The 12,679-nt window shown below is 41.3% G+C and overlaps 1 protein-coding gene across 1 annotated transcript in view; it reads right to left on the bottom strand.

Moving 5' to 3' along the window:
• Nucleotides 1–10,334, bottom strand: part of rttn (rotatin) — a gene marked incomplete at both ends in the record, with an annotated part of 33,781 nt that extends 23,447 nt beyond the window's left edge. Inside the window, 18 exons of the mRNA XM_080515259.1 lie at nt 80–179; nt 257–428; nt 1,001–1,140; nt 1,669–1,785; nt 2,041–2,166; nt 2,504–2,630; nt 2,746–2,858; nt 3,070–3,282; nt 3,360–3,527; nt 4,441–4,556; nt 4,731–4,921; nt 5,534–5,702; nt 6,011–6,161; nt 8,061–8,175; nt 8,486–8,576; nt 8,950–9,139; nt 9,857–10,044; nt 10,304–10,334. Coding sequence (XP_080371385.1) covers nt 80–179; nt 257–428; nt 1,001–1,140; nt 1,669–1,785; nt 2,041–2,166; nt 2,504–2,630; nt 2,746–2,858; nt 3,070–3,282; nt 3,360–3,527; nt 4,441–4,556; nt 4,731–4,921; nt 5,534–5,702; nt 6,011–6,161; nt 8,061–8,175; nt 8,486–8,576; nt 8,950–9,139; nt 9,857–10,044; nt 10,304–10,334 — 2,518 coding nt within the window. The remainder of the gene's footprint in view (nt 1–79; nt 180–256; nt 429–1,000; nt 1,141–1,668; nt 1,786–2,040; nt 2,167–2,503; nt 2,631–2,745; nt 2,859–3,069; nt 3,283–3,359; nt 3,528–4,440; nt 4,557–4,730; nt 4,922–5,533; nt 5,703–6,010; nt 6,162–8,060; nt 8,176–8,485; nt 8,577–8,949; nt 9,140–9,856; nt 10,045–10,303) is intronic.
• Between the last annotated feature and the right edge of the window lie 2,345 nt (nt 10,335–12,679).

Consider the following 12,679-nt stretch of genomic DNA (forward strand, 5'->3'; position numbering starts at 1 on the left):
CAAATATTTTACGTGAAAACCCACTAGAAGAGGCTATGATCCCAAGTAGTATCATTACGGTCTTATGCCGTTAACTCACCTTGTAACACAACAGACAGCTGTTCGGCCGCTGATCTTCTCAGTGAGATGTCGACAGTGCGTGAGTGCAGTATAGAAAACAGTTTCTCCACCGACTCCACCTGGTCACCAGTAAATATAATGAGTAAACCATTTCTGAGTGCAGTCTTTCCTTTTATTCATGTCGCTAGGTCCGTACCTTCAAGACAGACTTGTTTCTGGTGTCGAGTGCGATGTCGAGAGGATTCCGCAGGCAGTAGATATTAGCAAGTAAAGAAACAACTGGTTGATCCAGCTCTGGTCGGGCTTTGCTCGCAGTGTCACTGCCAGTTAAGTGAGGCAGGATTTGTTGCACTGCTGCTATTCTTACCCTGCTCATAATGAGAAAAGACAAGATTTGTGCTTTAATTTAACTAAGTGATATGGAAACTTGTGATCTGCAGTGAAACACTGACAGCGTTAAAAATGTTACAAGCTGTATTTTTTTTCTTTTTTTGCATGCAAACAACAATTAGTAGTCGGAAATAATGCCAGGTATTGGAAACAATTCAATTAGCTGCTGCCAGATTTGACCAGGGCTTCTCTGGTGTTCATTTCCAGCTTTATCAATATTCACAGAGCGAGATTGGGTGTAAGGCTGTTTTAAACAGGCCTGAAAGACTGTCACAATGACCGAATGAGCACATGATGTGACAGCAACGTATAATAGTAACAAGTCCACCGCAAATGTCAAAGGGCGCAATTGAGTAAAACAATTCCACCCAGTCGACTTAATGAACTTCACTCAAAAAGCTGAAGAAACGCATCTGACATGCAGTGGATACGTCACAGGCATCCACGGACAAGAAAGCACACATCTGTGCTGATAGGTTAACGCTCAAACAAACACAGAGAGACACGACTGCAAACAGTGACAATGGAAAGACCCGCAGCCTGGACTCACAAGGGCTGTCTGGTGAACAGAAGTCGGAGTGCAGCTTTTAGCTTGGCCGTCCTCGGAAACACGACGTCTGTCGCTACGTCCGACGTGTCACTTATCAGCAGGACGCAGTTTCCCAGTGGCTCCTCAGTACTGGTGTAACCCTGACACAGACACGCGCACAGACACACACAATTCTAATACGCGCTCTGGCAGACATTCGAGCAAACAATAGGGAATTCCAGCTTAACAGCGCAACAGTAAATAGAATATGCAACGCTTTGATTAGGAGTGGTTTCACTTCGTCTCCTGTTGACATGGTGGGCCCATATCTGAATGGCCTCCTTGAATTAAATCACACTTGACAGCCTAGTCAAAATCTCATGTTTATTCATGATGATTTTCCTGGCTTTCCACTTGCCTGAAACCGAACAATTAATGAATTTTTTTTCCACCCAAAAAAACCCCCCAAAAAAACAAAGCAATACAACACAGAATATGTAAATGACAGAATAACTAAATCCTTCTCACTGGCAGCTCAATGTGCAGTATTTGTGGTCCAAGAGTGCTAATATTGCACTTTTGATCATGGGGAACATACCACTTCCTACTCTACAAACACTTAATGTAGTATTCCAAACATGATGCCACTTAAAAGAAATGGAGTGCAGACACGAAGGAAAATACAACACCTGTAATATGGGCATGACCGGGTACAGTGCCTCATTGAGCTTGTCCCAGGTTGATCCTGTCATCATCAATCGTCCCTTGAGAAGGAAGAGCAGGATATCCTTGGCAGGGAGGTTCACCTATAGATCACAAGTAAACTGCTGAATTCACAAAGACAACACTGACAAAAACCCACTTGTATGGAAGCCCGGGGGCAGATATTTAAATGTCTAAATCAAATAACAATCTACAATAGCTTCAAAGAAAAGCACAATAAATGACATATATAGGACTCAGTGCTTGTTTGTGATGTATAAAAATGGCCTAAATGATGTTTCTTATATGTCTAAATCATTAGATTCCTCATACATGAGTAGTATAGTAAGTACATGCACCTTTTCTGAAGAATCCTGGAGTCCAAAAGTGGTTATTTCATAGAGCACCCTGTGGTGGAGAAGAAAGTTGACTCCGGCACACACTCCTGGTTCCTGTCGCGACACATTCTGGATGCCAAGGCAGTCCTAGGGGTATATATAATCACACCAGAGCACATCATAAATTATCACAATCCTCTCACTTGTGCTCGAATATGAGAGTTTTATTCCACTTTAAATGTAGCAATGCGCTCCAGACTGCGAGCCATAAAGTGAAAAGAAAGACTGATTTCAAATGTCAAGTGGGGTTTTTTACAGCACACTGTCGAGCAGCGACGGCACATCCATCTTCATTCCACATATTTACATATGAACACAGACAAAGCAGCCCATGTTACGGCTACATGAGCCGAGTGCAGTTTAGCAAATGATCCTTCACGCTCAGTCAAGCAATGACCGTTTCTATAAGATAACTTGCTCTGACCTTGACAAGGTTTAAAGTGCACTCATATGTTTCAGACTTGACAGGCAGTAAAGGATGGGCCAGGAGCTTGAGGAGGACTTTCTGGCTCTCAGTTTGGAGGAGGGGACTGGGATGATCAAACTTCCAGCTAACCAAAGAAAAGCAAACACAAACAAGCAAAAATGAGCGTGTGATGTATCTGAAAGAAGCAGAACATGAGACTGACATGGCAAAGCGACACATGAATATGATTTTTCTCTCACAGGTAAGAGCAAATCTGAACACATTCTTTGACGACGGGCAAGTGTTGGTGAAATGGGAGGCCGTCTATGGCTTGGTCTGCCAACTCCAGCAACTCCAACCAGTTATTTTGCTCCTTGAGATGGAAAAAGATTGAAGATATTACAAAAATATGCAGTGTGGGTCTCTGTGTCTCTGCCTTAACACATTTTCTGATTGGAGAAAAAAAAAAAATATATATATATATAATATATATATATATATATATATATATATATATATATATATATATATATATATGCGCTTACAAAAGATGACTGGCAGCTCGACTCGACCACAGCTTTTACCTCGGCTTGTGCTTCTTTGAGAAAGTTGCAGGTGGACTCCATCCAGAGGGAAGCTCTGGTCACTCTCCTGTAGATGTCATGGCTGTCTGAGTTCACCTGCTCTAAGTAGGCCACTGCCGTCTCTTGCATGCTGGGTATCAAAGTCCCCACTGATGTGTCCATGCATACGTGGAAAAGGGCAGTTGCTGTGCTTTCTGGGAGATTTCCACGAGCCTGAGTGTGGTTTAGAGTAACATTAACTTTCAAATAAAAATAAGCAACATAATCATGCGAGTTGGGGAAACACACACCTTCTCAGGAGGGAGGATCGTCTGCAGGAGTTTGATGGTGAATATGGAGCAGCCTATGTAGGCCATTTTATGGTGACGCTGAGAAATGTGTGGAATATTTGCTGAACAGCTCTGGTGATAGCTCAGAATATCCCCGAGTAGCTCCATGCAGCACTGCAGCTTCTCCCTCTGAAAAACACAGAGACAGAAAGGTAGACAAAAGCACACATGCCTCACAAACACACTAATATACACACACGTGCGCTGGCATGGCGTGCATGCTCACACACTCAGACGCAGCTTTTGGCTTTGAGCCAGGAGAAAAATTGTTTGTTCCAGGGGTTAGGAATTGAATGTAATCAGATTTCAGGGTTATTCTGGGACGAGATACAAATCCACCCAATCTCAGTATGAATAAATTGGAACAATCTATTCTCAGCCACTTTGTTCTGGGTGTACAAATCGAACAATGGGAGACAGACTCCAGCAGGGGGCAGTACATGTCCTCTGCATGACTGAGGTTGGCTTGAACACTTTGGCCAATTCCCACAGGAAAAACCTAGAGGTCTGGCACTCGAAAGCTGCTCTCCACATAAAGATGACAAAATAGTTCTCAGGCTGTAAGGCTCTAGGCATGTATTAAACAGCAGAGGGCCACAGGGGCCCGGACTTGACAAGTGTGTAAATCCCCCTGCAGAGGAACATACCCTTTAAACAGCCAGAGAGGATGACAAATGATTCTACAAGGTAAAAAAAAAAAAACACACCTGCTTAACAAGTCCATTTTGTGGACTTTATCCGCATAATAAATGAAGACATTCACTTACACAGTAATTTTGTTTGGATAAGCGCAGAGGTACAGACAAGTCATGCATGCATGTGCAAGATGGTCTTTGTTACCAGCGGGGAAAAAAAGCCTTTGTAACCTCGTATAATTCATTCAGCTCAATCGCCTGCCCACAGTTCTCCTTGACAGTTGAGTACCTTATGCCTGTGTGTCTTTGGCAAATTGTCTGGTGGCCAACCCAGTCCCCCCCCCCCCTTTCAGTGAAGTGTATCCATTCATCTACATAAGAGGCTGTCATGAGTTGTGTTGACTTGCCAGCTCCATCCCCACCAGGCTACGATCGTCCCAGACCAGCTCACAAACACTATCCCCAAGCAGGAGGGAAGCGTCACAGAGCAGCTCCAGAACACGATGGAACACATGGAAACCTTCTGAGAAGCAGAAGAGCACAGGAGTTCAGACAGCTAACAGTCTCGTTGATATCAGGGAACAGGTGAGGGCATGTTTCTGGAGTTTCTTAAAGAAAAATGCAAAAAATAGGCAGGAAAGACTGATTAATGGAATTAAAGATGTTATCAAAACAATAAAAGTATAAAGCAACATACCTGTCTTAAGCATTGGTATGGCATGTTCCATCGCTGAAACGCTGAACTGAGCCAAAGTGAGCTGTTGCAGCTGAAGCTCGAGGACATCTTCCACACCCAGGTCGGGAAACTCCAAATGGGCCACATCTGCAGGTGAATGGGGCGTCTGTGAGGGGGGCCGGACTGCTGCTCCACCCCTGTGTGAGCTGCCACTGATGGAATCACAGAGAAGAACGAACAACAAGAGTAAATTTGCAATCTGTTGTGAAATGACTGAAATACGAGGGGCTGACTCATCGGCTGAGTGGGGATGGTTCATAGAATTGAGTGTGCCATCACGGGGATCAAAACTGATTTTTAAGCACGACGGACCAGCCGCTAGAGGGCTCCTAGTGTCACTCCTATTGAATAAGAAGGAAAATCCTCCACAGTTTCTCTTTTACACAGTCTTATCTTCTTGTGTGGGCTGCTAGTGTCACTAACAATTTTGTCACAATCAAAGCAAAGGAAAACCCTTCTGTGCACAAATTTTCAAGCCCAAATAATAAAAAAAAAACAAAAACTGAATAATACACGACTCCATTCTAACATCTGATAAACAGAACTGGCTGCAGTGCTGAATTTATATCAACATTTTATTTGAACAACTCAGACTGAAATAATACAATTTATGCTTCAAAAGTGTGACAAAAGCTAAACTGAATAAATGACTGCTTTTACTGAAATGGCCTTTTAAATGACTACAATAGATTCATAATCTTGATTCTTACCTTTTTTCCTCCTTCAAAATGCATAGTTAAATAGCGGTCCCGACATGTACAAACCTGTTAGAAGTTACATCGCCATCTTGGCCATCCCCTCTGGCTCTCTGGCCCGTGCGTCCCACAACGGTGGGCCGGGGAGAACCCTCCCCCCCGGGGGAGGAGGCCTGTGAACGTTGGGTGGCCCGAGCCTCTTGGGCGTGAGAGAAAGACGAGTTCTGGGACACAGGGTCTACGCAGCCACGGGGAAAAGGACATCATTTTACGTTTGCGACATACTGGTAACCGGGGGGGTTCAGTCTACCGGCCGACAGCGAGGCTCTTAAACCCACTTATTGCACAGTGACTATAGAATGAACCAGATTAAATGCACTGGTGTTACAACATTTAGTCTGACAGGATTAAACAACTTCACACACACACACATATATATATATATATATATATATATATATATATGAACTGATCACCACTCATGCCATCTGAAGTCAGCTTTAAAAAAGAAAACACCAATAGAAATTTTACATATGGGCATGCTACCTTGTTTCACAGAGCAGAAGCTTGGATCTTGATGAAAGCGCAGTCTCTTCCTCAGCCCCACACAAAGCTGCCGCAGGCACGAAATCGCTGGCAAGTGGAGGTGGCTCCCCTTACCTGTACCTGCACCCAGCCTTAACAGGGACAGCAGGTTCTGAAGGCAGAAAGAGATGTTAAGGGGTTACATAACTGTGATTAGGATTAAGCATCTAAAAATATATATCAAGTATTTCATTGTAATACGGTAAACAATGTATTTTAGGCCAATAAAGAGACAAACTGAGACAAATAATGTTCAAAGCCTGTGCGTAAACAAGACATTGACAATGATAGAGAAGTCGTAATAAAGTTTGTTACATGAAAAGGGCAAGTGGAATTGAATTATTGAAGCAGCAATTTGTTCCAAGTTCAGATAGCCTGCCCTCTGTAGCTAATGATGTCAGGTCTCTAAATTCAAGTCTTTTAATTTTGCTTAATAGGTCCAGTAACTCAAAGACGGGGCAAGTGAAGCCACAAGAAGAAAAGTACTTTCCAATAATGATTCCTTTTTGATGAGGAGACTACTGGGTGACAGTATGCTAATGATGTCCTGAGACCGAAGTAATTAAAAGCACCACTTTATTAAGAAAATAGTAATGTTCACTATGGCTTGTGGGGGCAAAATGATGTCTCCTCCGACACTCCGTCCATGCCAATGAAATGAAGAGCTCAGATAACACATGCACTTTGGTGCTGACACGATGCTGGTAGATACATCAAAAAAGTGCAGCGAGTGCCTGCAGAGATGGAGCGAGAGAGCGCGTCTGATGAAAGCACAAAGTGGGAGTTCATTGCAGACTTAAGGATGATGACCCCGCTCGTCAGCTGTTGGCATTCCTCAAAAGCTGACAAGACAAGTCTGATGACTGTTCGGAGCCCGTGGACGTCGGTGTCCAGTTTAGACGGGGACTCTCAAACTGAAGGAGAAGCAAAAATGCTTCCATCAAGGACACACAGGACGCACATCAGGACCGAACGATATCCTTGCAGCTATTTAATACCTACTCGAGCAAAGTAAACCTCCAGAGGCCTCCTGCAAGATCAGGGACAGAGAATTATAAATTGATGTTTTGTTCAAGGCCACCATGTGACAGGTTATTATTTCGACAGTGACTGGAGTGACCGTCCAATAAATCCATTATGAGCGGGTTACACTAGCTGCTCAAAACAATAGATTGCATCTAATTGATGTAAATAGACAAGATAGCGGTGGAAAATACACCAACACTTGACTATTCTGCTTTCTTATTTTTAACCTCCTCTCAGCATTCCTGAATCAAGCATCACTTTAAAAATACGGGGAGTTGTGTTGAACATAAGGATGTCAGTACTGAAGTTAAGCTTCAGCAGTGGAAGCTATTATACAGTACTGCATGGTGCTGAAAGTAGAAAAATCCCCAGACATTTTTAAGAAGTAACACAAATACAGAGAATGAAAATAAAGCACTATCCATCAAAACACGCTATACCCATATTAATCAAAAAGGATCAACAGCAACTACAGCAGATCCCTGGTTGTCCCATAACCGACCTGAGGAAGATCATTGAGATACGGTATAACACAAAAGAGTGGAACAGTTGGAGATTTTTTTTGTTTCTTGGGGGGGAATATGCCTTGAGATGGCTGTGTTGTATTTGGCACTATATAAATAAAATTTTAATGAACTTTCAAATGCAACAGAAAAAGATTTACAACCGATTTAGAAACACTGATCAATTTTACAAGCATGAGTTTTGATTGTAGGAGGAAGAAGGAATACATAGACGGAACCCAGAGGCACATGGAGAACATGCAAACTGCACATGCACTTCTTGCTATGGGTTTAACCACTGAATCACTGTGCTACCTTATTTCCTTTATATTCTACTCTCGTATATTACTACAGCTGTTGTCAGAAAACAATATATTCTCTCTGGTAGAGTTATATTGGTCATTATTAAAAAAAACATACAAATGTGTGTAAATGTTCCTATTTACAGTTCGAATACTAATAGAGTCGAGACACTGCGGTACCTTTACGACATTGGGCCTTTGGAGGAAGATCTCAGCAGGAAAGTCTTGCATGATGACGTCACTCAGGAGTTCGCATGTCGTACGCACCAGATTAGGATTGCTGTTACCTAAAGAACTGGTTTCAAAGACAAACTGAACAGTTCACTAACTTTACAGCAGATTCCTTTTGTAAATTCACAGAGGTTTCGTGAAGGGGGAAATAAGTTGCTTTGCCGTAATTTTGAATGCAGACACCATCAAGGACATAATTCGACGTGGAGTCTTTCATTTTATTCTTTACAAGTGTGAAATCTTTGGAACAATTTATGCTATGTGCTCACCAAGATAAATTATAAAACTAATCAAGTGAATTGGCATTATTCATATCTGGTTTATTTATTTAAGTAGACATCTAATATATTATTGGTTATAGCATTGCATCTTACCTCTCATTAGAGGAAAGTATGTGCCGGTCTGTGTTTGTCAAGGTCAGCCATGGAAACACAGAAAACTTCAGACATCTCACAGATTCATGCACTGCACAACACAGAGTGTGAACAACAGTTTAAAAAAAACCATTAATATGCTTATTTGGACAAAGGTAATTGCTCATTTAAACCAAGGGGCACCTGATATCTTCTGAGGTGGTGCTTCTGTTTGGCCTTTCAAGCTCTGGTGGAAATAACCCATTTTACGCAAATCCTCTTCAGGTATATCATCTTCTCGGGCTGCAACAAAGACTTGTCATTCGGATAACATTCCCACACGGCAAGTATTTATCAGAGTGCTTTCAGAGTTACAACATGCATCATCTCACCCTGAATCTCTTCAGTATAGTATTGCAAACATTTAGCATCATCTAAATGACAGACACTAAGCAGAAAGAACCATTTGGCTTAAATCCTAACACCTGTTGGAGTAGTACTTGGTGGTCCATGTGAGTAGACGACTGTCTGACTGGGGAGCAGCTCAGGTAGCTGGAACAGCTGGTCCAGGGTACCATCGATGACAGCTCGCAGTCTGGGCTCCACATTCGGAGAAAGCTGGGTGAGAAATTCCACCGCCCCAACGTCTCTCAGCATCTGGGCTGCACTTGGATGCTTTGGCAACAAACACACAAAACAAATGGTCACATAATGAAAAAATATGGAGAGTGTGGTATTGGCATGAAACTGGTTAGTAATCTCTGGTCACGCATTTTGTCCCAACATTGGCATGTTTTCTGTGGTGCATGCAAGAAACAGATTGGATTTGTGTGCAGATGTAAAAATAGCACCGGTCCTTAATTCCCACTAAGCTTTTGTTACTAATTACTACCTCCTAGATTTTGTGCATTGTGTATATGGCTCCATCTTGTGTGGTAATCTAATGTTATGTGTTTTTTATTATGACATGATAAAGAAAATAAGAGTTGGTGAAATAATGGTTAGCGATCTGGGGTTCAAATACCAGCCAGGCCTTTCTGCGTGGAGTTTGCATATTCGTCCCTGTGTGTATGTTGGGGTTCCCTCCAAGTTCTTTAATTTCCTCCACAGGTCCAAAAATATGCATGTGAGGTTATGGTAACCCTAAAATGCTTCTATATGTAAAGGCAAGTGTGTGTGGTTGTCTGTTTCTATGAGGGACTGGGGACCTGTCCAGGGTAAAGCAGTATAGACGATTGATTGAAAATAACAGTCAATAAGCCAGATTGCTGAAAATCCATTGCAACACAGCATTTTGAATCCATCTTGTCCATACTAAAATAGAAATTCCATAATAAAAACTGATAACTTTTGTGACTGAGTGTAGTTCCCAGTGTGAAAACGTTATAATACCTTTGATAGGGTGAAGAGCAGTTCAAGGACCTCCTCTTTCATTGGCACTTCGGGAAAATTGAACCACTCCAGCAGATGTACAAAGAGCATCTTTTCTTGCACAATATCGTGGACAGAAATCAAGGAATGGTCCAATTTACTTAAGATGTTCTTCAAGGCTCGAACTCTGATCTCCAACAGAGAGTGACCTGAGGTTAGAGGAAAACAGTATTACACTGACAATACAGCAGAGTTCAAGGCGACTTGCTCTTTGAGTATTAAATTGACGAATACGTTTCATGGTCAGGCAGCTCCTGAGTGTTACAGCGACGTTATAGCAAAGTAAAACCATTAAAGAGGGAGAAATCAATCAATTCAACAAGGAGCCACTAGTTAACTAGCATACAAGCAGCTACAACATAAGTTTAGGAGAAGTCCGTTTCCCACCGAGCTAACAGTTCAGCTTACTCATTTTCTTTATGAGAGAGGATAACTCCATATCCGCTGTGGTGTTAGAGAAATATTAACCAATAAAACGCTTTAAACCCCGACGGCTGGTGTGTGCATTGTCTCTTAAAGCTTCACGTCAACAGCGCCTGTGAGCGGGTTTGTTTTCAACGGTCGCGCCGGCGTCACTGCACTTCCTGTGGAGGTCAGGGCACGGTGCGTTCACAGCCAGCAGCTTTGTGGGAAAGCTGAGGCACCGTATACGTAGTTCTCACCGAGGTGCGTTCAGAGGCAGCAAAAGTGTGGGAAAACTGAAAACCATCCAGTAAGCGCTCAAAACCTCATACTGGTGCGTTTATTAAAAAAAGTATAAACACAGTGGAAACGTTCATTTTCACCATAATTCAGTTAAAAGTGTGAAACGTCCTAATGTTTTAGATTTATTACACATAAACTGAAAACTGCTCTCCCTTTATTTGTAATTTTGGTGTATTTAGTGAATTTAAACTAGGGGTGGGCAACTAATTTTCCCAAAGAGCCACATTAAACGTCCGTGGAGAAAAAAAGTTGCCTCGCGTTTTGCTCAGTAAAAATAAGCTGTTTTTAAAAGCCATTCTTAACGGGATACATTTTTTTTGAGCTACTGTTGCTCTGTGTCACTTTTTCTCAGTCTGAACTTGTCTGGAAATCATTACATTTTTTCTCAAATTTGAGTTCAGTAAATAAGTAATTAAAAACTTTATGTTTTTGTCACCGTGAAACACCAATTTTACAAGGGTAAATTTGGTATCTCTGCTATCCAAGGTGCAGCTGGACACAACCAATAGTAAGATATTGGCTAATACTATGAGAGATCGCTCAGGGGGAAATGTAAACTCAAAAAAGGACCACCCCCCCGCCCCCCATAACCAGGAGTTTTCACAAAAGAAAGAAAGAAAGAAAGTTTTGTCTCTTTTGTCTTTTTTGTCTTTAAAGTATCAATCTTATTATTTCTGTCTTGCATGCAATGCATTGATGGGAACAGATAAGAAAAGAAGGTAATGCAATGATGCAAAACAGACCAAATAAATAATTTCATTCAAAAGAAAACAAAACAATACTGAATCAGAAACTTTAAAATGTCAATTTTGCAAGATAAAAAGACTTGAGTTTTTAAAAAGAAAGCGTATATATCATGAAATTGTAATGCCTTCAAAACCTTTCAGCTCTATTTGCCACAGACCTTTGGTTAGTATTTGCAAGAAATCTTGGTTCTTGGCTCTTAGGTTTTTTTTTCTCCCCATGTGACCCAGCTGATGTGCCATTTAGTGCCCCACGTCTCTCATCTGCTTTCAAAATGTTATGCAAACAGGCTGAAGCAGTTTCTCTCTCTGGTGTCATCAGGGTTTGAAGGCAAGTTTTCAGAATCTCCGATGGCTTCTGGCTTGCTGACATATTGAATAAAGTTATGACAGCAGCCGCGTTATCCTGTCACTGAATTGATCTTGTCAAACATTGATGTTTTCAAAAATCAAAGTTGATGTGCGTTGCCTCGCAACACAACTTTCACCCTCTGTGTGTAAATTAATCCACTTGCACGAGAGCTCACACGTCAGACGTGACATGGATATGATCTGCCGACAGGGTGATAATTAACAAACTTAGCAAATCATAATTTGATATAATAATAATACTATAATCAACCAGCTTTTCAGGATTCCACTGGGATTTAAGACCTTAATTAATTTAGCCACATGCTACATGTTCTGCTCTCACCATGACACTTTAAAGTGTTTGAGGAAATTCATAATTCATGATCATTTTATTGTAATAGGAGTCAGGTACTTAACTACATCATCCATCTAGTTCTCCCCATGATTCTTCAAATGGACAGAATTTCTTCCTTACAGTCACTGTCAGCCACACAGAAATCTACAGCCTGATTTCCATGGTTAGACATCTAAAAAGCAATAGCAAGTTGCAATATGACACGCAAATCTAAAAACAAATAACATACAATATCTCCAGCAATTGGCCTCGATAGTACATCACAAACATTTACAGGCATTAGTTTTATGACAACTCAAGTAAGCAAACATGAACATGGATCTGACCCTATCTTTTTAGAAGCGTAAATTTGAAACGGCTGCTATTTCCATGAAATTTTTTAAATGTCTTACATTTAACATCAGCTCATTACCAATGTTATCTTTTATATCAATATCATTTTGACAGTTCTGCAAATAATTGTATCCTGTTTAATTTACATCTTCAACAATAGTTTTATTAGGGTTTAATGCACCTCATATATTACATGATGAGTTCAATATTCCAGTCTAGCCTGAATCAAATGTATATTGATTTCCTCCTTAATTTGAGAGCGACACTTTTTTTAATCCACATGTTGTCGATGTTGTA

This window comes from Blennius ocellaris (assembly GCF_963422515.1).
Source record: "Blennius ocellaris genome assembly, chromosome: 19".
In the NCBI taxonomy this organism is placed as follows: Eukaryota; Metazoa; Chordata; class Actinopteri; order Blenniiformes; family Blenniidae; genus Blennius; species Blennius ocellaris.